General features: G+C 39.4%; 2 protein-coding genes across 3 annotated transcripts in view; both read left to right on the top strand.

Moving 5' to 3' along the window:
* Positions 1–39, top strand: part of fbxo22 (F-box protein 22) — a 9,516-nt gene extending 9,477 nt beyond the window's left edge. The window contains exon 7 of the mRNA XM_061744920.1: positions 1–39. This exon is cut by the window's left edge and continues 1,703 nt beyond it. The gene's annotated coding sequence lies outside the window, so the exon portion shown is untranslated.
* A 983-nt stretch (positions 40–1,022) lies between these two features.
* The window catches only part of LOC133463379 (transmembrane protein 266-like), a 56,577-nt gene continuing 32,045 nt past the window's right edge, over positions 1,023–25,554 (top strand). Inside the window, exons 1-3 of one of the 2 annotated variants that reach the window (XM_061744897.1) lie at positions 1,023–1,237; positions 1,844–1,983; positions 13,652–13,843. In XM_061744897.1, coding sequence (XP_061600881.1) covers positions 1,970–1,983; positions 13,652–13,843 — 206 coding nt within the window. In that variant the 5' untranslated portion in view covers positions 1,023–1,237; positions 1,844–1,969. Of the gene's footprint in view, positions 1,238–1,819; positions 1,984–13,651; positions 13,844–25,554 lie in introns of both variants that reach the window. The other variant, XM_061744906.1, reaches the window with a different exon arrangement.

Genomic DNA, 25,554 nt, shown 5'->3' with positions numbered 1-25,554 from the left:
CCATATCTTTTCTGCTAAACTCAACAATAAATTACAGTCAACAAAGTGCTTGTTCTTACTTTTATATCCTTAACCCCACTGGTGAGAAATCTTCATCAGAATCCGCCTCTGAATCCTCTAAACGCCATGCAGTCTTTCTCGGTTCTAACTCCAGGCCTGCTTGAGTAAATTCAAATCACCATTTTTCTTTATTTTTACACACTCCCTGAAATCTGCGCCTCAGCCAATTACATCTTCAGCGGCCCACGTCCGGGCGTATTTGAATAAGGGGAGAGACACTTCAAATTGATTGATGTACGCTTTAACCATCGACTGGCTAATCCTGGTGAATGACACGTGTTTAAGCCAATTGCTGTGAAGACAGTTTATATTCCCATAGTATCTTTATTTTGGGAAACCAGCAAAAAAAAAAAAAAAAAAACCCCTCTCATGACACTGAGAAGAACGACCAACCAGGCGTAAAGCTAACAAAATCGGCCGTTTCTCAAAATTGGCCTCAATCGAGATCTGAACAAATTTGCTCAAAGCTCTCCTCCTCACTCCTACAAACACGCGCAAAAACACACGTACTTCCCACGGCCAGCGTTTTTTAGATTGCTATGTCGTGACCGGAGCGATGCAAATGTCACACGAATCGTTGGCTGCTGTCAGTCTCGGGCACGCAAACGTCAATGTTTTGGTTGTGTTTCGGTGAAATTGGCCGCGTGTGGTGTCCGCCTGCCTCCTCCTCGGAGCGGGTTCGTTTCAGCACCTGGACAGCTCCGGGTTTCAGCACCTGGACAGCTCCGGGTTTCAGCACCTGGACAGCTCCTCGCAGCTCCCCTCAGGGTTCCCCGCTGCGCGCCGGGGATCCCCTCGGTTTGGCAGCGGGACCCGGACCTGGATCCGGACCTGGATCCGGACCTGGACCAACATCCAGCAGTCTCGGCCAGGAGGGCCGGGGTCCTCTCGTCGTCGGGGTACCGCTAGAAAAACCCAATGCGATTACGTCGAGACACGATGCTTCTTGCGTTTGAGCTGCAGCCTCTCTTCAGTTTTGCACAGAGATCCGTGCAGCGCAGCGGAAGCAGCGCTGGTGCTCGTCCAATGCAAAAGTACTAAGGATTGCTGCAGCTTGCACATACTGCGAGCCTGCTGCTGCTTCACTTGCTCTGATCTCCACCGAGGGAGACATTAGTATCAGCACGGGGGCAACGGGAGGCACAGTTTACCCGTCAACAATGTAAATCTCACACAGGTAAGTCGTTTGCTTTGTAAAAAATGAATAATGGATGAACATAGAGGAGCCATCCTTAGTTGCATATACAACTGTTATCCAGTGTCTGATAGGTGCAAGTAAATCAGTTCAGTTTTATCAAATGGGCTATTATTAGTGTCTGTAGGAGTGTGGGAAGTCTGACTGCAGAGTGCTAAGTGTTTGAGCTGTAAACAGATAAAAATGCTCCATCACTGATTAAAAGTTAACATTTGCAAGCCTTATTTTATGTCAGGATACAAAAGAGTTTTCTGATGATTTGGCTTACAAGCCTTATTTCTTTGGAATGTCCCTCATTGGACTTAAACTTTTCAGAAAACAGGTAAAGCTTTCAGCAGCAAGTAGTTCACATTTAAAAGCACAAAATAGCTTCATTTGGGGAAAACAGTTTTAATTAGCGAAGACCACTATGTCAACCAGTCTTAATGATAAAAGAGAGGGAATTTTACACGAAGGTTGCTCCTTTTGTATGGATGTTTTTGTTTCAGGCTTTTATAATAATCTGCTAAATGAGTGTATTCATGCCTTTTTTGTGAGGATTTCTTCTTTATAAGTGATGTGCAGTATTCCTGGCTGTGTTCTCCTCAGTTTCAACATGACAGCAGCATCTCTCAGGTGGGAAGGTGAACTGCAGCACTAAAACAGGCGAAAGTGAGGGGAGACTTTGTGACAATCACCATCACTACATTGCTCCTCTCTCCATCACCCAGCATAATGGCCAATGCTGAGTAAGTACAGCGTACATCATGTTTACAAATGATCTCCCCACCTTTTCTCCATAACGCTCTTTCTGTTCCCACACCTGAATAAACAAAGCAGTCATAGGTGTAACTGGGGTGAATGTATCATCAAATACCAGAAATACAGCGTACCTCAGCAAAGAAAATCATTTTAGAGGTGCACTGAAGGAAATGCTTTTAAATCTTTTATTTTTATGAATTCCTTTCTCTTTCTTTATGTATTACTTCTTGGCAAGCATTCCACTTTTTCCTCAGATTTTTCTCATTTGTTCAACTATTATCCACTGGCTCCCCTTTTTTCGGTTTACCACATTTGCGTGCGTCCATTCGTACAATACTGACATTTATTCATTCAGACACTGCTCCCATTGTGGTGTTGCTGACCCTCATCTCTCTGAATGAACAACCACATTCTGGGATGCAGATTTATGCAAACACACCTGCACAGGGCACTGACTAGAGAGCAGTTATTCTGCAGTCATAAACACCGATCACTATCTCAAATGTTGATGTGGAACACCTTTATTCCCTTATTATTCCCTTATTACTCCCTAAGAAATAAAAATAATGTCAGCACTTTTTATCAACTATTTCCACTCCCAGCTTTCCCTTTTTAGTATTCGCTCTCTAATATGTGAACAGCTGATGCATTACCGAAGGAACATCTCGTGTGTGTGTGTTTTAAAGTGTGAGGACGAATAAGAGAGAACAGCCGAAAACCATTCATTCCACTGGCGTAGTTTGACTGTAATTTGTCTCATCTTAACTAGCTGCATTTATTCTCTTGACCTAGATGAATGGCCCCAAATTCTTCCTTCATTCGGGCTTTTCTGAGAACACCAGTTCTGCTCATTGCTCCATACAGAGCTCAGCTCAACTGCTCTCACTATAATACCACACCATAATGTGATTAAGGTGACACCGACTGGAAAACTAATGACAATGGCTTGCATTTTATTTGAATGGTACATTAGGAACGATGGCACTGTATCATTAGGGTGGAGTGTAGAGAAATAGTTGAAATATCTTTAACCCACAGGTTTATGTCTAATTTTCAAACTGACTCTCCAACTTCATGGAGTTCACAGTGCACAAAAACTTTTAAGACAGTTTTTCATTTTTTTTAAATGCAGTACTACTCCAAAGTTGGTGAGTTTTGCTTCTTTAATTTAACAAATGACAGTAGAAGAGCAGAAAGCACCTTTCTGCCTTTTGGGAGGAAATACCCAGTATTCTGATGCCATAAGGGTTATCTTTTCTTTGGAAACTTAATTTCTTTTTCCTATTGTGTCTTATTAGTCCTCCAATGTAGTGTTCCCATATGTCTTGTGAATGTGTGTCATAGCTAATGGTCTTCTTCTATTTACTGCACGTGGGAAAATAAGGTGGGGAAATGTGCATCTGTTACTCTCTTTTCTCAGTATTTGAAGATACATACAGTGGAGCAACTTTTCGTTTGTTAGTTAAAGGTTCATTGCCTGGTTTCCCTTCACTGAATAAAATTTTAACATAGCGGCTGATGCTGCACATTGATCCAGCACTGACATCCAGATGCAACAAGCAACACTGTATATATGCACTTCCATTTTTTTGCATGTTATGTTTCTCATATTTGTACTTTGTACAGTGGAAACAAACAGTCTGTAAAGACGGTGAATACAGGAAGAACATACGATTACAGAAATCTATCTTTTCAGTCATTAAGTCTTTGAAGATTAATTTCCCTTGTGCTTCTGCAGAAATTAAAGTAATCTATTATTTGATACTGACGCAATGTAAAAAGGTCCATGGACCTCTCTATTCTGAAGAAAACGTCTGCTGTCCCAGTCCTGCCCCACAAAGGTCTCTGTGTCTCATGTGTCTTCTGCCGGTTCTATCTGTAAAGGTCAGATAAGAGACTGGTCACACCAGGGCCAGAACAGTCCATTGTGTAGTCTGCTAATTCTTCATAAATTAATCTGTAATAATATTAATGAGCTAATGTGTTTGGTAGACTTCATTAATGTTCACTGGCCTTCTCGCCCTCTGTGGGGTTGCTGGTGGCCCGGGTTCCGGGTTCTTCCTCGTCGGCCTCCGGTCTCGCGGGTGGCGGGGTTACCTCCCCCCCCCCCCACTATAGATACAGTACACTTCAGGTGGAGCTTTGATAGGATTATTACACACACACACACACACACACGCACACACACACACACACGCACACACGCACACACACACACACACGCGCACACACTCGCATACCCACACACATACATACACATCGCCACATAGATATATACACACACACACACACTCACGTACACACACACACACATATACATATATTCATACATGCATACACACACACACACACACACACACACACACACACACACACACACACACACACACACACACACACACACACACACACACACACATATACATATATTCATACATGCATACATACACACACATAGCCACACACATGCAAGTTTCTTTGGAAGTTGTATTTGAGATTGAAAAAAAAATGCCTGAGGCCGCTCTTAAGTTGTGTTCATGTGACATGTGCTAAAACATTAATAATGTTAAACACCAGCTTTTCAAGTCTGTATCACACTGCATGAGTCAAAAACAAAGGCAGACACAACTTCAACAATAAAGTAAGAGAATACACTTTAGTGAAGCAAGAGAACATCATCTCTCTTTGTCACAGAAATTAATAGCATAATTAAAAAAACAACAATATGTATTATATTAAACCATCAATCTCACTCAATAACTGTCTCTTGATAGGATAGTAAGTTGTGAAAGACTTTGCATTCGGTTGCTTTGGCTTCATATGAGATGGAGTTGGTAATGCTAATGTGCAATGATGTCCAGCTTCTCCAAAGTTCTCCTCGGCAGCTGGTGGGAGCAGTGAACATCTGCTTCATCACAGCAGTCTTCCGGAGAAGTTTGTGATGTAGTTTTGATTTTCAGGCATTGTCCTCAGAGAACCACATCTTAAATGAGTTAATGGTTGTTTTTTTTTAAGTCAGTCAAGGCCTTTGAAAGATGTGGTTGTGTGTTAAATGTACATGGATGTGAAGGCATTTTTTTTCCCCTATTTGCCAGTGAAACACTTTTGTAAAACTTCAACTGGTGTTCAGAAAAGCAGTGGACAGCAAATCCCTGCTTGATGTAATATTTGTGTGAAAACAATGGCTCATGATTAGTATTTTTCATTGTGATGATGTTTATGTTCATTATGCAAATCGTCATATTAATGCTTTCCAGGTCAGGGTTTCACTTCATAATTCCACATATAGTCATTGATGGCAGCATTTGCAACTCCAGATCGCTGCAAACTTGCTTCTGAATGCACAATTTAACAACTCATGCACCTCAGCATCTTTAAACCTATGGGTGCATGCAGTGTAAATATGATGATCTGGATGTTACATGAAACAGAATAGATGGTACTTTGAAATTGTAGTGGGATTTTGATTTATGAAGGTTCCCAAATCATGTCATTGCATTTGAATGTTTTCCTGAATGATGTCAAAAGATATCAGAGATTGAGACTGTTATTATTATTATTACTACTATTGTTTATGTGCGGGAGTGTTTTCTAAGATAGTTTTTTAGGGAAGAGATGGCCTCAGACTTCTCTGACCACTAGCATGTGCAGGCCACTTCTATCTTGATTTGTTTGAATCTTTATCTCCATTTATTCATTGGCCTACTTGCAGGAGAGAAGCGCGTCAGAACCAAAGGATATGTTGTTGTTTTTCTTTTTTAAGATGGCACATTTGCATTTTTATATCCTTACAGTTACATTTTTCTTTCTTTCTTTCTGTCCGGCTGCTTGTACGTTGCTGACGAGTGGCCACTTCCACTCGTCTGAGGAGGAACCTTCTTCAGCACCACTGGCCCCTGGTTACTTACGTGACCTTCTGTTTTGGTCATTGAAATCCCTTGAGCAAGTTTTGTCCCATAGTGACCTTTCCTACCTGGCCCACAACACTACAGTTCACTATTTAATTTTATCTGCCACCCCGAGGGAAAGTTGCTCCCCTGAATATCACTTCTGTCCTGTGGCTGCTTTTTCGCCGTTGCAGTCTTGTTAGTCTTTCCATGAAATCATGTTTTCAGAATTTTTCAATTGCCTCTTTCTGCTGGATAAGAACATCCACAAAGGTCAGTGTTTGTATAAAAGACCATAAAAATGCATTTAAATTTGTGGGTGCTCAGAAGGACAAGGTACCTTTGTCCTTTAGGTTCATTGGCATTGTGAAGACATCAATACACATAACTGTTATAATAATGATGCTGTAATGATGTAATGATTTATATATATATATATATATATATATATATATATATATATATATATATATATATATATATATATATATATATATATATATATGTATATATGTATATATATATATATACATATATATATGTATATATATATATATATATATATATATATATATATATATATATATATATATATATATATATATATATATATATATATATATATATATATATATATATATATATATATATATAAACCTCTGTAGATTAGAGCAAATGTGCAAACGCTTTATTTTTAAAGTGCAGACAATATAGAAAAAAGAAAAAAAACAACCTGATAATTGTATTTTCTTTATTTTCTTTATTTGCTAACTGTATGAATCTAATATATTCCAATTGTATTCTTCGAAAAAAAATTCAACATTCCACAAACATTTGGGACAGTAGAGCTTTGCATGCTAAACCATCTCAATATCTAAAATTCATTTTGGTATTAAAGGTACCAAGTGATGAATATATATAGGTTTTATGTTTTTATTGTATTTTATAATGAAAAGAAAAAGTTATTAATGTGTTCAACAGTGCAGGTGTGTTGTTTTTACTTTTTTTCCTTATTTGACAATTCTCCAGGTATTCTTTGTTGAAGAGAGTTCAGAAATGCGAGACAGTCTTGTACCAGTTCCCTCTTCCTCCTTGGCCATGCCTTTGTAATGTGTGCAGAAAGTTGGTTTGCATAGTCTTGTTGAAAAGAATAAGAAGAAATGGATATTCTGGAAAAGATGTCTTGAAGGCAGCATGTGTTGCGCTAAATGTCATATAATCATATCATATCATATATATATAATGTATCTTTCTGCATTAATGCTGCCATCACAGAAGTGTAAATGGCTCTGCCAAAGGCAATGGTTCAGCCTCATGCCATAAAAGTGCCTGGCTCTGGAAACGTTGCTGACAACAGTTTGGATGGTGTTTTTTGTCTTTAGGCTGGAGCACCAGTCACTGCTTCCCCCCAAAAAATTGCGAATATGCATCTGACAACAGTACATGTTTCCACTGTGTGAGGGTCCATCCCAGATGATTTCAAGAGCGGAGATGTTGAGGCTGCTTCTAGCCAAAGTGTATGCTTCTTTTTCTTGCACAGTTTTAGATTTTGGAGTCCCTTGATGCTGAAGTTACAGGAATAACTGATGAATGATGGTTCTTGATGCAAAGAATCAGCAAGAACTTTGGGACCAACTTTAAAAAAAATCTGTTTCAGATATACATCAAATATTTGCATTTCATATCTACATATACAATTAAGCTGATGAAAAAAAAAGATAAGAAACGTTTGATTAATCCACACTAAGGTTAGCACCTTTTACTGGTATCTTGACTGTGAGCCAGGCTGAGGACGATGCCTGAGCCTCATGCCCATCACTGCAGGCGTTGGGCTGGTGGGCTCTGGACAGGTTGTGTCTGTCATGACTAGTTATCTGTTTGCTTCTGATTGTTTGGGATGAGGGCCAAACCTGCTGCTGTGCTGCGGTAGAGAGAAGTTGATGATTGTAGGAGAAGTGTGGCGAAAGCAGCATCCATCAGGCCTACACGGTGGTAACACGGCATGTTCACAATTTAAGAGCACAGGAATAATTCATCTCCATGGAAATTTGTCAGAGCCACACTGATGTCTTCCATAGAACAACAGTATAATCAGCTGCATTACCACGGCCAGTTTGTTTTCTTTGGTTTCTTTTTTTGTGTGTGCAGAGCTTCATCAGTTATAGTTTGTTGCATTGGAAAGCTAATTTTTTCTTCTCTGAACACAACATAGCATCAGAGGCATGGACAAGACTGTGTTTGTTCATTCAAACTCATAATCTTGGTTTTATAGGTTGAGGTCCTCAATTTAAACCTCAAGGGTCACATTTCTACAGTTTATCATTCTCAATGGTATTCATGTCAATCTCAATCATTCAATTACATTACTGTACACAGGTCAACAGCATCATAGCCTCAGGTGACTTTCTTATTGACTTTATAGAGTACAGTATGTGTCTTCAGAAAAAAACAAGAAAAAATATTTTTTTTTTCCTGAAAGAAATTCTCCCTTCAAACTGGAATGAAAGTGGCAGCTGTTAACACGACGCTACAAAAGCAAACTTTACTGAAGAAAAAATACAAGAAAATAAAGTGATGCGCCACCCCCTTTTTTTTTTTTAGATTTTGACAATCGTAACTTTTTTAAACTTTCAATTAGTGATGTTTGATACCATCGATTTCCTTCCTGATTCGATATTAAGTAAAATTCGGGCTGGTATCGGTGATACCGATTCGTTACCGATACATTGTGCAAATACACCTAATGTGCCCGGTAAATCTAAAAAGATTTGTGTATTTTAGAAAGCTTAAGAATATGTAAAAAGGAGGATCTGCACACTTGGATCAATGCAAGTATCTTTAATAAACCAAGCCTTCGGTCAGAAGACCTTCATCAGGGTAATAGTCAGCACATAAGTTCAATGAACAATCTTATGTGGTTCATCAAGGCAATCAGCATTACCTGTGCTGCTCCACTCCCACCAAGATGGGAGATGTAGTTCAGAAGCAGGAAATGTAGTCCTCTCTACAAAGCAATAGATTACAAGTAAAAGAAACATTGCACAAGAACCATATGCTGAAAACAACAGCTAGACAAAAGAGAAAAAGACTAAACCATAGAGAAAATACAAGATAGAAAATATATACATGCTACTCAATAAAGGGTGAAGACACTGCATAAACATCAGGCAAATCGTCATAAAATGCAGTGCCCTTAGCCCTACCATAAAAGGTCCACAACAGATCTACAAAAATCCATATTATAACAAAACACTCATGTCAAACTCAACATTTAGGCCCTTGGGGTAAAGAGAAAGAGAAAGATTAAGAATACAAGACATCAGAGTCACTTATTTAGCCATTTATTTTAAAGTCATAAGTATACTGATGTGGTGCCTCATTCACATATATCATATATATATATATATATATATATATATATATATATATATATATATATATATATATATATATATATATATATATATATATATATATATATATATATATATAATATAGCCGAGCTGTTACAACAACAGAAAAAACAGTGTTTGAAAAAGGTGTTTCCATCACTAAAAAAAGATCCTAAGTAAAATAACAAAACACTTAAAATAAATAAGAAAATAATAAACACAAATAAGAACTATTATAAAAATGAAAAAAGTAGTTCCTACCAGCAGCGTGGCATATAGACAAAATCTGAATAGTTTAGCTACTTTCCACCTTATTCCTGTTAATGATATACATTACCACAAATGACTGAAGTATCAAAAGTATCAATATTTTAATTTGAGATTCAAATTTAGAGCATAGAGATCTGGTATCGGAAGTATAGATATTTCAGTATTGATCCACACATCACTACATTCAATATGGATGATCTGTGAAGCACTTTTTACACGTGACTTACAACTCTGATCGTTTGCAGACATTATCTGGAGGAGGTTGATATGCCAGAGGGAAAAGTTCAGAAGACTTGGTCTGAACTTATAAGTTCAGGGAGCTAATCTGTTGATAATAAAGTGGGAAAAATTACCAATACAGCAGGTATCCTGCAAAGAGTTACAAGTTTTGATCCACTTTTCACTGGCTTTATGTTGCTTTCTATTGTTCAAATCCTAAAGAACAGATCTCACTGTGTTTACCGTCGTGGCGACTAAAACAAAGCAATATGCAGCTTGATTATTCAGAAGCTGCGTCAATAAACCTTAGCTCTGCTCCTCTGGCTTACTTTTATGTGTTTTGTGTTTCAGATCACGTCATTAGATTTGAGGCATTTGTGGAATATGTGTTAATTCCGGTTACAGACAATAACCAGGGCTGCAAATCTTTTGATATATTTTGGCAGTTTGTAAATGACTGTTGCTTGTAATTTACCTTCGGTTTTATCCAGATTTAGACTGTTCTGGCTGATTCATCTTCTTTATTTTCCTGCCAACCTGGACCACATTCACTTGTGGTCTAGTAACTCAAGAGCTTTTTGTGTTCCATTTATCCAGCCTTCCTTTTTTACGATAAAGATTTATAGAATTTAATTATTTTTTTGTTTGAGTATTTGTGTCGATGCTTTATGAAAACACATTTTCCTATTTAGTTTTGTGTGATGGGGTCCACTGTGTTCTCAAAAACAACAATATTTTTTGAAGCTGATACACCTTACGGCATAGTTTTGGGTACATGGGTTTTATTTTATTAATGTATTGTTTATTTATTATATTTTCAACAAAGTAATCAGATTTTTACAAATTTTTTTTTTTTTTTTTTTTTTACATGTATTCCTCATACAGAATACAGACTTTGATGTGCGAGTGATTTGTTTTCCTTTTAAAGGACACAAGCAGCAGATTTGTGCACAAACTGGCTGAAGGAGCAGTTAGACCTAAAAAAGTGAAGAAGGGGCAGATGCTGTGTTCACTTTTCACATCTTTGGATCTTGTTGAACTTTGATTCAGGAAATTCTGCAGGACACTGCCGGAGGCGAGCGAAGCCGCAGACGGTCTGACTGCGTGTTTACAGTGGTGTCCATATGAAATCTCGCACGCTTCTTTTGTGTTCACTCAAGTTTGTGTTGAGTGCATGTTTATGGGTCACTGAGGTCCTGTTAGTGCATCGTACTGAGGTGGAAAAACTACAATGCTTCATGTTCTGGGTACTTTCACTGGGAACGTGGATTTAACTGGTTATTTGCTTCCCAATACTGCGACCACGGCGAGGAAGAGATTGGATCAGCCTTGTTGTTGGTGTTGACTCCATTATGAAACCTATAATAGGGTCCTACCAAATGCACAAACCCTGTACCCTTCCACGGTCATCAGGATGCCCTCAAACAGCTCCGCTCACTCTAGACTGCCTCAAAGCCCTTTTAGCGCCGACATTATCACTGTTTATTTCAGTAATACTGAGGAAGGTGCGCGGTGCAGGGAAATGTGCCTGTTTGTGTTCTGTTTGTCAGGTTTCTGTCTCCTCGTAGTTGTGTTTCAGGACACACTGTGATGTCTGTCGTGGCAGTATGGAGATGGCTGAGGCGCTCTGTTTATCTCTACAGCCAGTTGCAATTTTGGAGCAAAACTTTACATTTCCCTTTACATTCCCACGTTGCCCTATCAAGTGTCTTCCTTCCTCTCTTCTGAATTTTTCCCTCCTTTCTATTTAAGTTGCTTCTCATTTTCACGCACTAAATCCACTTCCCAGTTCGGATCTTCAGCATCAGCCTTTGTGCTCTTTCCGTTCACCTTTTATTTTCTCCGGTTTGAACCCTCCCCTGTCCTTCTTGTGTAACCCCTGATATTTATCTCCCACTCTTCCTCCGGTTCCCACCTTTCTATCCACCTTTTCCCCCGACTTCCTTTGACGTTTGAAGGAGAGTGGGGACCCACTCAGCTGACAAAGGGAGAGGCAATGACGTCACAGCAGACATGATACACCAGCATCTGCTCTGGTCTAAAAATACACACCACAGGGCACACACAGTCAGTCTGCAGCTGCACTCAGCGTTTGTTTCCACCTCCACGCTCTGCTGAGATGGCCCAGCTTTTACACAACTGGGGCTTGTGGGCACGCCGGGCTGCATTCTGCCGCCTTGCTACTGAGCCGCTTTGATGTGTTTAGACGTTCTAGTTATGCACGTAGTTACGACTCTAGGTGGACGAGGGTGGAGGTATGTTGATATGGAGGAGGTGAAAGCTGGAGGCCTTCTCCTGAGGAACGTCACTGCGGATCCCATCAGTGGGAAACACTTATAAGACATTGCTGAGAGTGAAATCCAAACTGAAAAATGTATTTGTTGTAATCATATTTTTAATTGACTTAAAGCTGGGAAAAATAATTATTTGGGGGTTTTATTCATTAATTTACTAACATTGGAGATTGGCTCTTTGAAATATTACAAAAACTACAGTTTGAAATGATCAAAACTTTGAATGATGCTGGTTTTCAGCATCATTTGAATGCAGAAAAGCACGAATGAAACTGTTAAATTGAACTAACTATTTTAAACGTTGCTAATTGCTAAGAATGCTAATAATTCACCTTTTAGTATGTAGTTTCTAGGTTTGTTTCTTGCCATGATAAAAGTTTCTCCCCTTTTGACGTAGACAAGGTTATTTTGTTGTAACTTAGTTTAGTTTAGTTTATTTCGGTCATGACACAAAAAAAAAATAAAATAAAAAACCAAGAATAAAACTGACAACAAGAAAACGTTCAATTGTTCAAAGAAAACATAATAAAAAAGTTTCCAGTATACAAATAAACAAATAACATCTAGACCGAAAAAGGGGTAGGCTGAAGCAAAGCTTATTATTTGCCTACCCTCAAAAAGATTAATTAAATTAATAAAATAAAAGCAAAAAGTAAGAGAAAGACTGCCCGTAAAACAAATTGCCTCTGTAGGGATAACAAACATTCCTCAAAAAATAAAAAAGATTTTTAAAATAAAGGTGCAGTCTACATGTTACCTTCATCCTTAAAAAATCAAAGCAAATCACCAATTAAATAAATACCCAAATCAACATCAAGCCACTCATTAAATTAATATAAGGAAATCATCCTTCTTTTCAATGTTTTTTTAAATAAAGTTAAAGTTCTACATAATTTCAAATCTATATCTAATTTATTCCATACATCCACCGCTGCAGTGTAGTGCATCTCAGTTTAGTGTTGGTTCTGATTGTTGATTTTCAGTATATGCTCTCCCCTCTTAGTTGTTTCTGCTTGTAAATTTAACTCCAGTTGGTTCATGGGCAGAGGCTCAAACTTCCAGACTTTTCCATCACTGTCAGAGTTAAGAGGCCGGTATCGTACCAGCAGCTCCTGTGGTCCACCATGGTGGAGGATCGTGGAAGGTGCTTGAGTGGGTGTTTGGTGCAGAGCTTACTGACCCTGCGTTTCCTCCTCAAGGGCATCATTGTAGATACGGATGTGTTCTTCGTAAGGCTGCTGCGCTGCACAAAGTTTTCTTTTTCATAGTTATACTTCCACTTGCTTTTTGACCTTTTCTCCTGCTCTGACCATACCTGTTTCCTTTTCTTAGTAACTGATGTATGCCATTATTCCCTCGCCTTTACTAACAAACTACAAAATGATAATCAGACATGATAAAATAAAAACTTGCACATTTTTTACTGAGTCAACCATGACCATTTTTGTCATTTTAATGATTAGGTTTAAATCCATATTACTGGTTTGATAAGGTTGTGTATGTGTCTGAGAAATGTGGTCATTTTGTAAGTCCAGCATGTCTTTCTTCTTCTCCTTTCCTCGGTGCGTGCCGCTGGTGTTGGCCTGTAACTAGGGAAGTGGAGCGGACAGGTCTGTCAGACTTGGAGATCATCTCCCAGCCGGTGGAGGATGAGAACCAGTGCTTGGCTCCTCCAGTCCAGCTGGTCAGCTTTGGCTACAGAGATCTGCCCCTCGCGGCTCTGGACCTCTCGCTGGCCGGCTCGCAGCTGCTCTCCAATGCAGACGATGATGAAAACAGGGATGGGTGAGTGAATTTTATTTCTGGTGACTTATGACAGAAGCTGATGATTGTGTTTTGGTTTAAAACAGAAGAATAAATGGTGATGTGTTCCTCTGAGCTGTTTGGCAATGGTTTGGTAACAATGAGTGACATTTTTAGTGGACCACTGGTGGGTTTTTGCCCACTTTGTTTTTGCTCACCAATAATTAGGGCCCGAGCACTGACAGTGCGAAGGCCCTATTGTATCTGCAGGATTTTTTTTTCTCCTTATTCTTGTTTTAAGGACGTGCCCCCAAAAGTCACCAAATTTAGCGAGGGCCCGTTCATCGCTGCTTGCAGCTTTAATTTGGTCTTGGAGCTGCACCCGGGAATTTATAAATATAATGTAAAAACATGTCTACGGAAACTGTTTCTGAATAAATAAGCAAAAAATTTCAACTCTCACTCGATCAAACTCTTCATTCCTCCTTTGAAACAGATTTAACTTATCAAATCAGATGATCATTTTAATATTGCCTCTTTAAAAGACTTTAAGTAAGGATATATTTTGTTGCACTCTTGGGAAATTTGCCACATGTTCATACATGAGTGATAGAGGGGAGCTACATGTGAACCTGTCTGTTTATCCTTGTTGCACCAAATAGTATTTTGTTATAGAAATTAGATACATATCTATGTTTAGATACTTTTGTGTGGCTATGCTCAGCAGTAATTAAACAAAAAAAAAAATAGTCGGATAACTTTCCAGCTTTCCTGCCTGCAGCCTGTAAATATAACCATGCACTGACGCACCTTGAGCCTGTTTACTTTTTGTTTCCTTCATGTCTTCATTCACACAGAACAATGTAGTTTGTAGGTTAGCATTTTACTCGAAGCCTTTATACAAAACCATGCTGTGATTAAAAGAATTAAAATACACTTGCGTGATTTTAGATATAAATCTTGTCTTCAGGTGCACTTTAGCTCACGTAGTCGACAACACCTGTCTGCCTACGCTGATGAAGACATGTTAGACACCACAGACCTCAGTTCGAGGGACCGTGTTAGAAAAGCTTGTGCAGCTTGAACGTTTGAAAGTCTTGCATCTATTAATTTGTACTTGCACATGTAACTTAATAAAAATGAGTAACTCCCAAACTGCTCAGAACCTTATATGTGCTTCCAACAAACATGATAAGAAAACTCGTTAGCCCAGTCAGTGGATGGAGCAGAGGGATCAGCAGTGCAGTCTTTGGGATCTTATATCCTGCTAAACCACTCAGAAGATGTGATTTTGGGCTCTTATGACCCGTCTTCTCTTGACTCGTTATGTATTATCCACTTCTGTAACTACCAAAAAGGGCCACTACAACCCACAAGCAGGACAAGACGCACATCTTTTATGTGTGTCAGGTGATAACATAAAAACATTGTACCCTCTCACCAAGGATCATCGTTTAAGATTAAGTGCTTTGATTCTATTATCTAAAAAGATTTACAGTTAAATGGCTTACTTGACTGAATTAACATTCACAGCTTGTTAACATTTCCCCAAAAGTGATTACAGTGACTAAAACATCAGACTTCAGGACAGATGACGGCAGTATAATGCTAATCATTTCTACCTGCCTGATCGTAACGTATAGCTCCACAATGAAGACGTCCACCTTTCAATTTCTCCGGATCAATGAAGGCTGTGACTGATGCAGAGTAAACTTCACTGGCTGCTCCGCCGTCAGCGGTGACGAGGCACTGCTGACAAGTTTCTGAAGAGACCCAGAGAGACAGCAGTGCACAGCTTGTGTTGGTCTTTGCAGAAAATTCAAAGACAGTTGCCGAGGAGGGGTCAAGGGGTGGCTGAGCGGTATTGATTGAACATGTCAGCTGTTACAAGTCTGAGTATAATGGTAGTGTATGTTAAAACTGTGAGCCCAGCATATTGATTGTGTTGCGAGTTTACGAAAACTTCCATTCAAATGCACTGGAACAGTAAAGTCTATGTTCACATGTCTTTTATGTACATTTGGATAATTCAACATAAACTTTGCAAACAATGGCACCCCTCTTTAAGAAACTACAGTAGTAGGTCACATTTGACTTTATTAATACACAGGAGGAACCTACAAAGATACACACTCATATTTACACACATACACCGCCATTCTTGTATAAAAGCCACATCATATGAGAGATCAGCATCCATCAAGTGTTGAGTCTTCATCCCCCTGCTCTTGACTTGCTTTCATTGTTACACAGTGTTACATTAATTTATTGCCAGTAGATAGCCTGCGGGTTGTCTAGCATCCATAAGTTAACCAAGATCAATTTTTCATTTCAGACTATCTACCCTCCTCCCCCCCGCCTGCCGACGGTACATTAACCCTTATTATAAGTGACAGTCCACAGTGCATGAGCTATAAGCTGATAGTATCATACATTTAATTTCTTGTAGGTCTTTCGTACCGTTTAACTGTACCCGCCATCACCTTTAATGACTTTATAGGTTCTAACACGGTTCGTCAAAAGCATGCTGCTGCGGGTTGTTCTGCAACATACGTCTAACGATTTTATGATTTAAATGTCACTGGCTGTTACTGAATTATTTTAGGTAATTTTTTGATATTTTAATGTAGTTATTCATGTTTTATGCAATGCTGTGAATGAAGATTCTGTTCAGATGCAGATATTTTGCTCTGTGCCTCACCTAACCTTGTGCATATGCAGCTTGAGACTTATTTGATTATAAATTTCAAGTTAAATATTGTAATAAAGTGCCATGCTCAAAAAGGAGAGAAAAAAGAAGAGCTGAATAACGTATGATCAAAAGGAGAAAATACTCTAATAATGCATTTAAAAGGGACATTTTCACTATCAACTCTAAATCAGCCTCTGTGTTCCATTTTAACACGACTGCAGGAAATATTGTTTTTGTTTAAGGGTATGGACTCTCATCACGGCTGTTTTTTTGACTGGCATCAATTTTAGAAGTTGGCTGTAATTCTGTAAGATAGGTTCCAATCCACACACGTGCCAAATCCTTACACGCTACTTCATCCAAGGACTCCGTTTGACACCAAATCAGACCTCACTCCATTGCTTCCCTTCAGTTAGACACTCACGGCCAGAAACAGATGGATTTTGCAGACGCACCATCAACAGTACCCAGTACAAACACACTGCGTGCTATTACATATCACAGTTGGTGGGAGCATTGACTTCCATGCCTATACGTACTGGATGGATGTCTCTGCGTTTGTTGTGACTGTAATGTGGTGGAGTTGGTCTTGGTGACCCGTGAAATACTTACAAGATTCTTTTGAGCTTTAGCCAGGAATCTCACTCCAAGTATTGTTGTTATTGAATAATCAAGAAATGAGACCAAATGAGCTGAGGTCTAAGGGCATGAGGCTAAATCTCTCCTCTGGAGGCAGAAAAACTACAAGAACCCCTGCAGATTTAGCAGACACTGTGCTGAAGGTTATTTCAGCTGCGATCTTAACTTACTCAGAGTACAATAAGTGTAATGAGGTCACTATGGAATATTGAAGTCATTAGTGCAAAATGTCTGTTTGTAAAACTGTTACAAATGGGACTTACAAAAGTCCCCGTTCTTGTAATGCGATTCCATTTTAAACTACCGCAGTTTAACTCCAGAGATGTTTGAGTCACACATTTACTGTAATTCCCCAAATATAAACCAGGATTATTTTCATAATGTGTTTGCAATGTATCACAAATGTGCATTTTTTCGACTTTTACCTGTCAGTAACGTATCTATCTTCTTTACCTATCAGTTTAATGATAAAACCATTCTGTTTTTAACATTTACTGTATTTATACTAGATTAAGTGATTGTCAGTTTGACTGGCGACAGCTTGTTCTGCTGTTTTATTTAGTTTATATGCCACTTTCACAATAACAGCTCTGGAGGGAGGGACTGTGTCTTAATATCCAACAGGGATTTTAATTTTGGTTTTGGTTTGAATTGGCTATATAATAAAAATCCAATTTAAAAAAAAAAAAAAAAAAAAAAAAAAAAAAAAAAAAAATATATATATATATATATATATATAAATAAAAATACAATAAAAATGAAAGCTGCAAGCAGCGATGAACAGGCCCTCGCACTGATGGCCACCGCCCCCCATAAGCATATCAGAAATGACACCACCCACGACTTCCTATGTCAAACCAAAGGTTATGGCAGAAAATAGGGACTATGAAATATCGACCAATCAGAAGAAGGGGCGGAGCTAATTTGCACCAATGAAGGTCAAGGACTCAAAACCATGTCCGATGACACCACCCACGAGTCTTCATGTCAAACCATTCAAAAGTTGCTGCAGAAAATAGGAACTATGAAATATCGACCAATCAGATGAAGGGGCGGGGCTAATTTGCACCAATGAATGAAGGTCAAGTACTAAAAATCGAGTTCGATGACACCACACACAACTCTCTATGCCAAACCATTCAAAAGTTGTAGCAGAAAATAGGGACAACCAATCAGAAGAAGGGGCAGGGCTAATTTGCCCCAATTATGGTCAAGGACTCAAAACTGAGTCCGATGACACCACCCACGACTCTTTATGTCAAACCATTCAAAAGTTATAACAGAAAATAGAGACAACCAATCAGAAGAAGGGGCGGGGCTAATTCAGGCCAATGAAGGTCAAGGACTCAATACCGAGTCCGATGACACCACCCACGACTCTCTATGTCAAACCATTCAAAAGTTATGGCAAAGAAAAGTTTTCTAGAGGTCGCTGTTGAGCCGTTAGGCCACGCCCATTAATGCAAACCATGAAATATCAAATTTATCGCCAGGCCTGGCTTGCATGCAAAATTTGGTGACTTTTGGGGAACTATCAAATATGGACCAATCAGATGAAGGGGGGGGGGCGCGCTTTCTGGCGTCTAGCGTCGCCACAGTAACACTTTTGAAAGAGAAAAGTAATGAGCGTCGTTGCAGTATGGAGACGCACATTTTGATGTATAACACACCTGGGTGCACGTTACGGTTTGGGCTCTGAAGCGGCTGAAGAAATGGCATAAATTTCGCCAAAATGACACGATTAATTCGAAATGGCCGACTACCTGTTGGGTTTCGGCCATGGCGCTAAGAGACTTTTCTATAAGTTGTGACATGATACAGGTGTGTACCGATTTTCCTGCATGTACGCCAAACCGTATTGTGAGGCTTGAGGCACAAAGTTTTCTAGGGGGCGCTGTTGGGCCATTTTGCCACGCTCATTAATGCAAACCATTAAATATCACATTTTTCACCAGGCCTGGCTTGCGTGCATAATTTGGTGACTTTTGGGGCACGTTTAGGGGGGCAAAAAGGCCCTCATTTCGTCAGAAGGAAAATAACAATTCCTACAGATACAATAGGGCCTTCGCACTGTCAGTGCTCGGGCCCTAATTAAAAAAGACAACATTAGACACTCGTGTCACTCTGTTTGTAACAACCTCTGCCTGGAAATGTGTAATTTAATGAACAGTCTAGATTTGCAGGGTTGTTTAGCACTAGTGACCCAGCTCAGAGCAGATTTGTACAAAATAATTGATCACAGAAAAATATTACACGTTATACTGAAGACTGAGACTCTAGGAATTAGAAACAAAGTCCTGCCTCCGTTTCTTGACCTTAACGCCATGTTTGGGTGTCGGTATGTGTGTATACACATATGTAAATCCTTCAACTTTTTGTGTTCATTGTAAACATCTTTGAGTTTCGGTCTTGCTTTCACAGGGAGCATTCAGAGGAAGTTGGAAAAAATAATTTGTCATTAACAGAAATTAATCTGTGACTAAAGATTACACACATGTGCCTAGAACGCCAGTCTCATTACTATTTTGTCTTCAAGCAGTACGTTTATTTATTTATTTCTTATATATTATCAGATCTCCACATTCATACTCTACAGAGCAGGATATTGAAAAACTGAATGAGAGAGGTTTCCATCCATCTAAACTGAAAATGCATTTCCATGTGGATACTTGAGGATATAATCACTATATTAAGATGAAATATGGACAGATTTTTTTTTAAATGTGGAAATTAGACAAATGCAGTGTCTTTCCTATAAAAGGGTACTTTAAACCTGACATAACTTGCTATCACCAGTCCTCGGTTAGCTTTAAATGTGGAAGCTTGAAGGAGATGTTCCCGTTGCCTCCATATGGGATAATATTTGAAAATGGTTTCAACAAATACTGTTTGCCAACCTATTTAATATTTTGATAAAACATACCAAATGGTGGAGTTGTGGCAATCAGCTTTAGAGGCGAAAATCTGAGCATTCATTTCAGTGGATGTCTTTTTTCTTTAAAGGGCACATCGATAGAATCAGTGAGATATTGCGAGTGCACCTCGCGAATGTGCTGCCCTACAGGACCCAATTTTATTTCATTTTGCGGATTTCAGCACAGCCAGGCTTCTGGTGATTGCACTTGTGCCTTTGTCTCCTCATTACCGCATCGATCTACCCCTCAAAAGGACAGCGGCCATTAGCCTCCTCAAATGACATTTACAAACACCACACCTGTGCACCACCGTCATGGTTAACGGTAGAGTCTCTGGCGGTTGTGGGTCGTGGGCAGCTGTCACCTACATGTGAACCAACATTGGCGGGTCATGTTGGTGTTTGTAAGTGTCGTTGGGCTCATTTCTCTGTTTTTTTCTTTCAATCGTAAAGCTGGATTGCATCTCGCAGAGGGACTGATTGCCGGACTCACTTTTATAGAGAAATGGGGGAGAGCAAATGTGCTCTTTTTATGTGTGAGTGGAGTGATGAAGTGAAGTTGTAGAAGAGGAAAGACGGATGCGCTGGGTTGGCTGGCTACAGACATCAAAATATCAAAACAAATGTGGGAGAGGAGTGTGTTGCATGCTCCGCTGACTCCACCCAGGAAAGTGGATTGCCCCTACTTGTAACACTCCCCCACACACCATCTACTTCAAACCTGCATTAGCTGGCTCATTGACTTTCTTAGATGGTAAAACAGACAGAAAACCCTGCACAGGGAATGTTTAGGCATAGTTCTGTGGCGATGTTAGCCACAGTACATGCGCTGTGAGAGTGAGTGTCATGCTCACGGTAATCGTGTTCCATCAACGTGGTGACGCCTCACTGGGTGGTGGGAGAACCTTTTGCAAATGTGCTGTTGTCAGCAAAAGTTTTCTCATTTACTTTCTCAAAAAAAAGAGAAAAAAAAAAAGCAGGTGTAAATGAAAAATCTGCACATTTGACGGACATATTTTACCATCGAAAGACACGGCTCACTAAAGGATTTTATACACCAGCTTGTGGTGTATTTTAAAGTTACAGAGGTAATCCTAAAATTGATTTTTTTTTTACCCCTTCTCCTCACACGTTTAAGGTTTAGTGTCTAAATAAGCAGAGCTTGGTGTTATTATGATTTGGCTATACTGTGAATCTCTGCAGCGTGTTTCATCGCAGGAAGCAAGCAGGGGGGATTAATCAAGAGAAAAGGCTCCTGTGTCAAGCTGTCACTGAGTGATGAAGCACCTGCTGTCAGGCATGTTCGCGTATCATGGCCTGTAGGATAGTGAAGGTGGAGCTGACCTTACTGCTTTTTCTTGTCTAGTGGGCTGTCCTTACTGCACGAGCCACACACACAAAGCCCCTCCATTCTTATACGTATGTGATGGCTGATATATCTGCATGCGCAGAAATATAGTGCGAAGAGGATTCACGCACTGAAAAAAGATAGACAAGAAACAAGGCCAGGCCTGAAAAGCCTTCTCACTGCACTGCATAGTGGTTGTTATCTAATCCTCTGTAATCATGGTTCACTTCATGTTCCAGTTTATGCTGGGCTGTCACACCATATTAGGAACAATAGTGCTCCTTCATTGATGCCTGTGCACATTTAGATAGGCTCTTCCTCTCTCTCTCTCTCTCTCTCTCTCTCTCTCTCTCTCTCTCTCTCTCTCTCTCTCTCTCTCTCTCTCTCTCTCTCTACCTTTGTGTGTTTTGTATCGCTACCACTTTTTTCAGTATTCTTGCTGTTTTCCTATTCCGCTAGTTTCTTTCCAGCTTCCTGGCACACTCGCTGTCTCATCTGTTTTTCTTTTTACCCCCCCCAACCCGCCCCAGCTTTACGTAAAGTCGGCCTTCTCATGCTGAATACCAGTCAGCACTGCAATGGCATTAAATGCCCAAAAAAGCAAACCTGTGTCATCCTGTCGCCGTGAGTCATGCTTCACATGCTTTCTGACCAGACCCAACTTCACCAGACTGTGCTTTCATGGCTCTGTGGTGAGCGTGACGAGAGGCGGACAGGTCGTGTGTTCCCAGCATTAGTTTACTGTATTGTTGCCTAACAGAATGTTCCTATTGGGAGAGAAGTGGGCGACACTGTGGGAGGTGGTTGTTCTAGCTAGCATCAGGGGGCAGTTGCAGTGTTAGCGGTTTTGGCGCCATGGTAAGTGGAGTGGAGTTATTATTAGAGTTGGGCCCATCCATCTTCCTGTCTAAGAAAGATGCTGGGAGGACCAAGGTGGCGTGGGCTTGTGTTTAGCACTTTCAGGGCTGCCCACTCTCCCCCGAGTCATCAAGCTGCTTTTGTTTGTTTGTTCACTACTTTTTTTTTTTACTCATATTTCTGCGTGATGGTGAGGATGCATATGAGAAGCATCATTGCTTCAAAACAAAACTAAAAGAAAGAAGACGATGTTAAAAAACAGAATGTCAAGAAATAGAAAAAAGTTACAAATAATTATTCTAAATCTACTAAAGTGAATGTGATACATTTTTTAAGATGCCAAACTTGCAGGATCTGGTCAAACAAACTAATTTAATCTGGTTGAACAGAAAGCATGCACTCTAGGTAAATTAACTTTTTGTATTTCAGATTTTGCATTCAAATCATTCAACCTACAGTATAACATGCAACGCTGAGAAGATGAACCTGTTAATCTATAAACTAACTTTACAGGATAGGGAACACATCCTTTTTGTATGCCATAGTGAAGACTTCTGCAAACTGATCCTTAAAAAGTCCCTTTAAAAGAAATATAAACAGATTAGTCACAAAAACAGAAAAAAACAACCAAAAAACCTCACGGATTTAATAAAGCAAATAAACAAGAGGCAGTCCAGTGATTAATGCAGCAGGATGTTCCAGCTATATAACATACATTTTTGGTTTGAGTAGCTTCTCATTCCTTGAACTAAAGGCACATCCTGTATGTTGTGTCAGAAGGGTTTACTTATAGCATCTTTGACCCAATAATTCAAGCACATGGAAACAAAGCAACTAAGGGAATTGATTAACTTCTAAAATTGGGTTCAATGAGTCATTAAATCCTGGAAAGCTTGTGGTGAATAGTGGCGAAAGGAGTGAGATTTTATATATATGTATAAAATAAGGCGAGATTGAGGGCACCAGACTGACTCACGAGACCACCTTAACCCCCAGCAAGCAATTACAAGTGAACACCTGAGCAGTGGAATGATGTCACCTCTCATCCCAGTGATGGGTGTGTGTTTGCCAGACGCTGAGACAGAAGCATATGTTGATGATCTGGCTGGTCCAAATGTGCAAGAAATACGTGGTTAGTTACCAGCACCAGATGGTTCGTCTAAATCTGTCGTGAGCAAGAGGGGGACCAGAGGAAAAAACACTTGCTCCTCCCCTTTGCTACTCACTAGTGCTGTGCCAAGGGTCCAAAATATTCTATTTTAGAAATGACCACTGGGCTTTTTGCTTCTCTCCAACATGTTTGTGGTCTGGTTGATTCTCTGACTCGACTCTTATAGCACAACATCCACTGTGGCTGTTTTGCAAATGGAGAGGAAAGACTTGGTGTGAAATAACCAGCAATGAAAGCTCGACAACTGGAACTGGAAGATTACAGATCATCAAGTAAAATCTGTGTATGGTTTTAAATGAACTAAAACATATTCGGGAAACACTTAACAAGGAAATTTCAGTGTGTCCTATTTTTTAATTTACAAGCTCTAACTTTGTTTTAGAAATGGAGGGAAAAAATGAACAAAAAGGGATCCTTTTTTTAAAATTAGGTTTTCTAAGAAGGGTTTCCTCCTTCCAAGTAATCTGTCTCAATTTAATAGGAGAACTCTGAGATAGCAGCAAAAGATGCGACTGGCTTTCCTGTCATCTCCCTCCTTAATTCGTTTGGCACAGGTAAAGCTGCAGGTCCAGGTTCTCTACAGGCTAAATGTACATTGTATTCAAAAAGAAAAAATAAAGTGCAGAAAACCAAACTTTACTGTCCCCCACCCAAAAAAAAAAACAATAGTTAACATTTCCCAGTACAGAATTTAATCTATGAAAACTGAACACTTCATAGCACACTATGGACTTGAGCGGATTATTCTGGCTTCACCAGTGATGCAGCTAGCATTCAAAACCTCTATTAGACCATGTCGATAACATAGGCTACACATCGCTTCTTTCTTTCACTTCCTTCCTACTTCTTTTTGGACATTTCCAAATAAGTAAACCTCCTGACTGGTATGCTTCTATGGAGCCAAATCAAGGCCAAAAGTTTTGCTAATTTGAAAATAAAATTTGAACCTGAAAATTCTTTTTTAGTTTCAATTTAATTTTTTTCAGTTTCAAATCTTTTTATTTCAGTTTCAAATCTTTTTTTCAGTTTCAAATCTTTTTTTTTCAGTTTCACGTCTTTTTTTCAGTTTCACATCTTTTTTTTTCAGTTTCGCTTCTTTTTTTTTTCAGTTTAAATTTTTTTTTTCAGGTTCAGACTTCTCTGTTCTGCTGTCACTCATGATGCCACGCCCCTCTCAGTTGATGCCACGCCCCCCACGCCAGATCGGGGCCAAAAGTCTGAACCTGAAAAAAAAATTTGAAACTGAAAAAAAAGATGTGAAACTGAAAAAAAAGACGTGAAACTGAAAAAAAAAGATTTGAAACTGAAATAAAAAGATTTGAAACTGAAAAAAAGATCTGATACTGAAAAAAAATAAAATTGAAACTGTAAAAAAGAATTTTCAGGTTCAAATTTTATTTTCAAATTAGCAAAACTTTTGGCCTTGATTTGCTCCATATGCTTCTGGTTGGCATTGCAGTCCTTTTCCTATCTTTTTAGAACCAACGGTTCTTCCTCATAACACAAATAACACTAGTCCAATCTTCACCTCTTTGCGAGCCTGGATGTGTAAACCACTGGGTTTCTGGAAATATCCTCAAATACACAAAGAGACGAATATAAAAATAAACAAAAACAAAAGCTATATTTTCTGTCATGATTTTCTTGAAGTACCTCAGCTATTTCCCCGGGTGGGTTTATCAAAAAGCTTACTGAAGTAACATCATGTAACTGGTGACTTTATGGCAATCTTTCAGTGAGTTATAGTGATAACAATTCTCTTGTAACATGGCAGTATCCACATCACGGTGAGCTCTGATTGGCTGCTCACATATCAAAGAGGACCCAAGGTTTACACACAGAATACGCTCAGTGCTGGCAAACTCTGTCTGACCTTCCCTTACCCTTGCAACATACAAATGAGTCTTTCCCCAATGTTCCCACGGGACTGCAGAAGGCAGCTGAACACCGGTTGCCCTTGTTCATTGTATGGTGCCCACAAGGAACTGCTCACAGTAAATGTAGGATCAGTTTAATCTAAAATAATGCTTTGTGATGCAACGTCTCTCGTGTATTGTTTCCTCAAATGGAATAACTTTCAACATGAGATTTGAAGCTTTAATGCGTCCTTACTTGTGTCTGTACAGTCCAC

The sequence above is a fragment of the Cololabis saira genome, chromosome 2 (assembly GCF_033807715.1).
Source record: "Cololabis saira isolate AMF1-May2022 chromosome 2, fColSai1.1, whole genome shotgun sequence".
NCBI lineage: Eukaryota > Metazoa > Chordata > Actinopteri > Beloniformes > Belonidae > Cololabis > Cololabis saira.
This window is presented reverse-complemented; position numbering and strand designations above follow the sequence as displayed.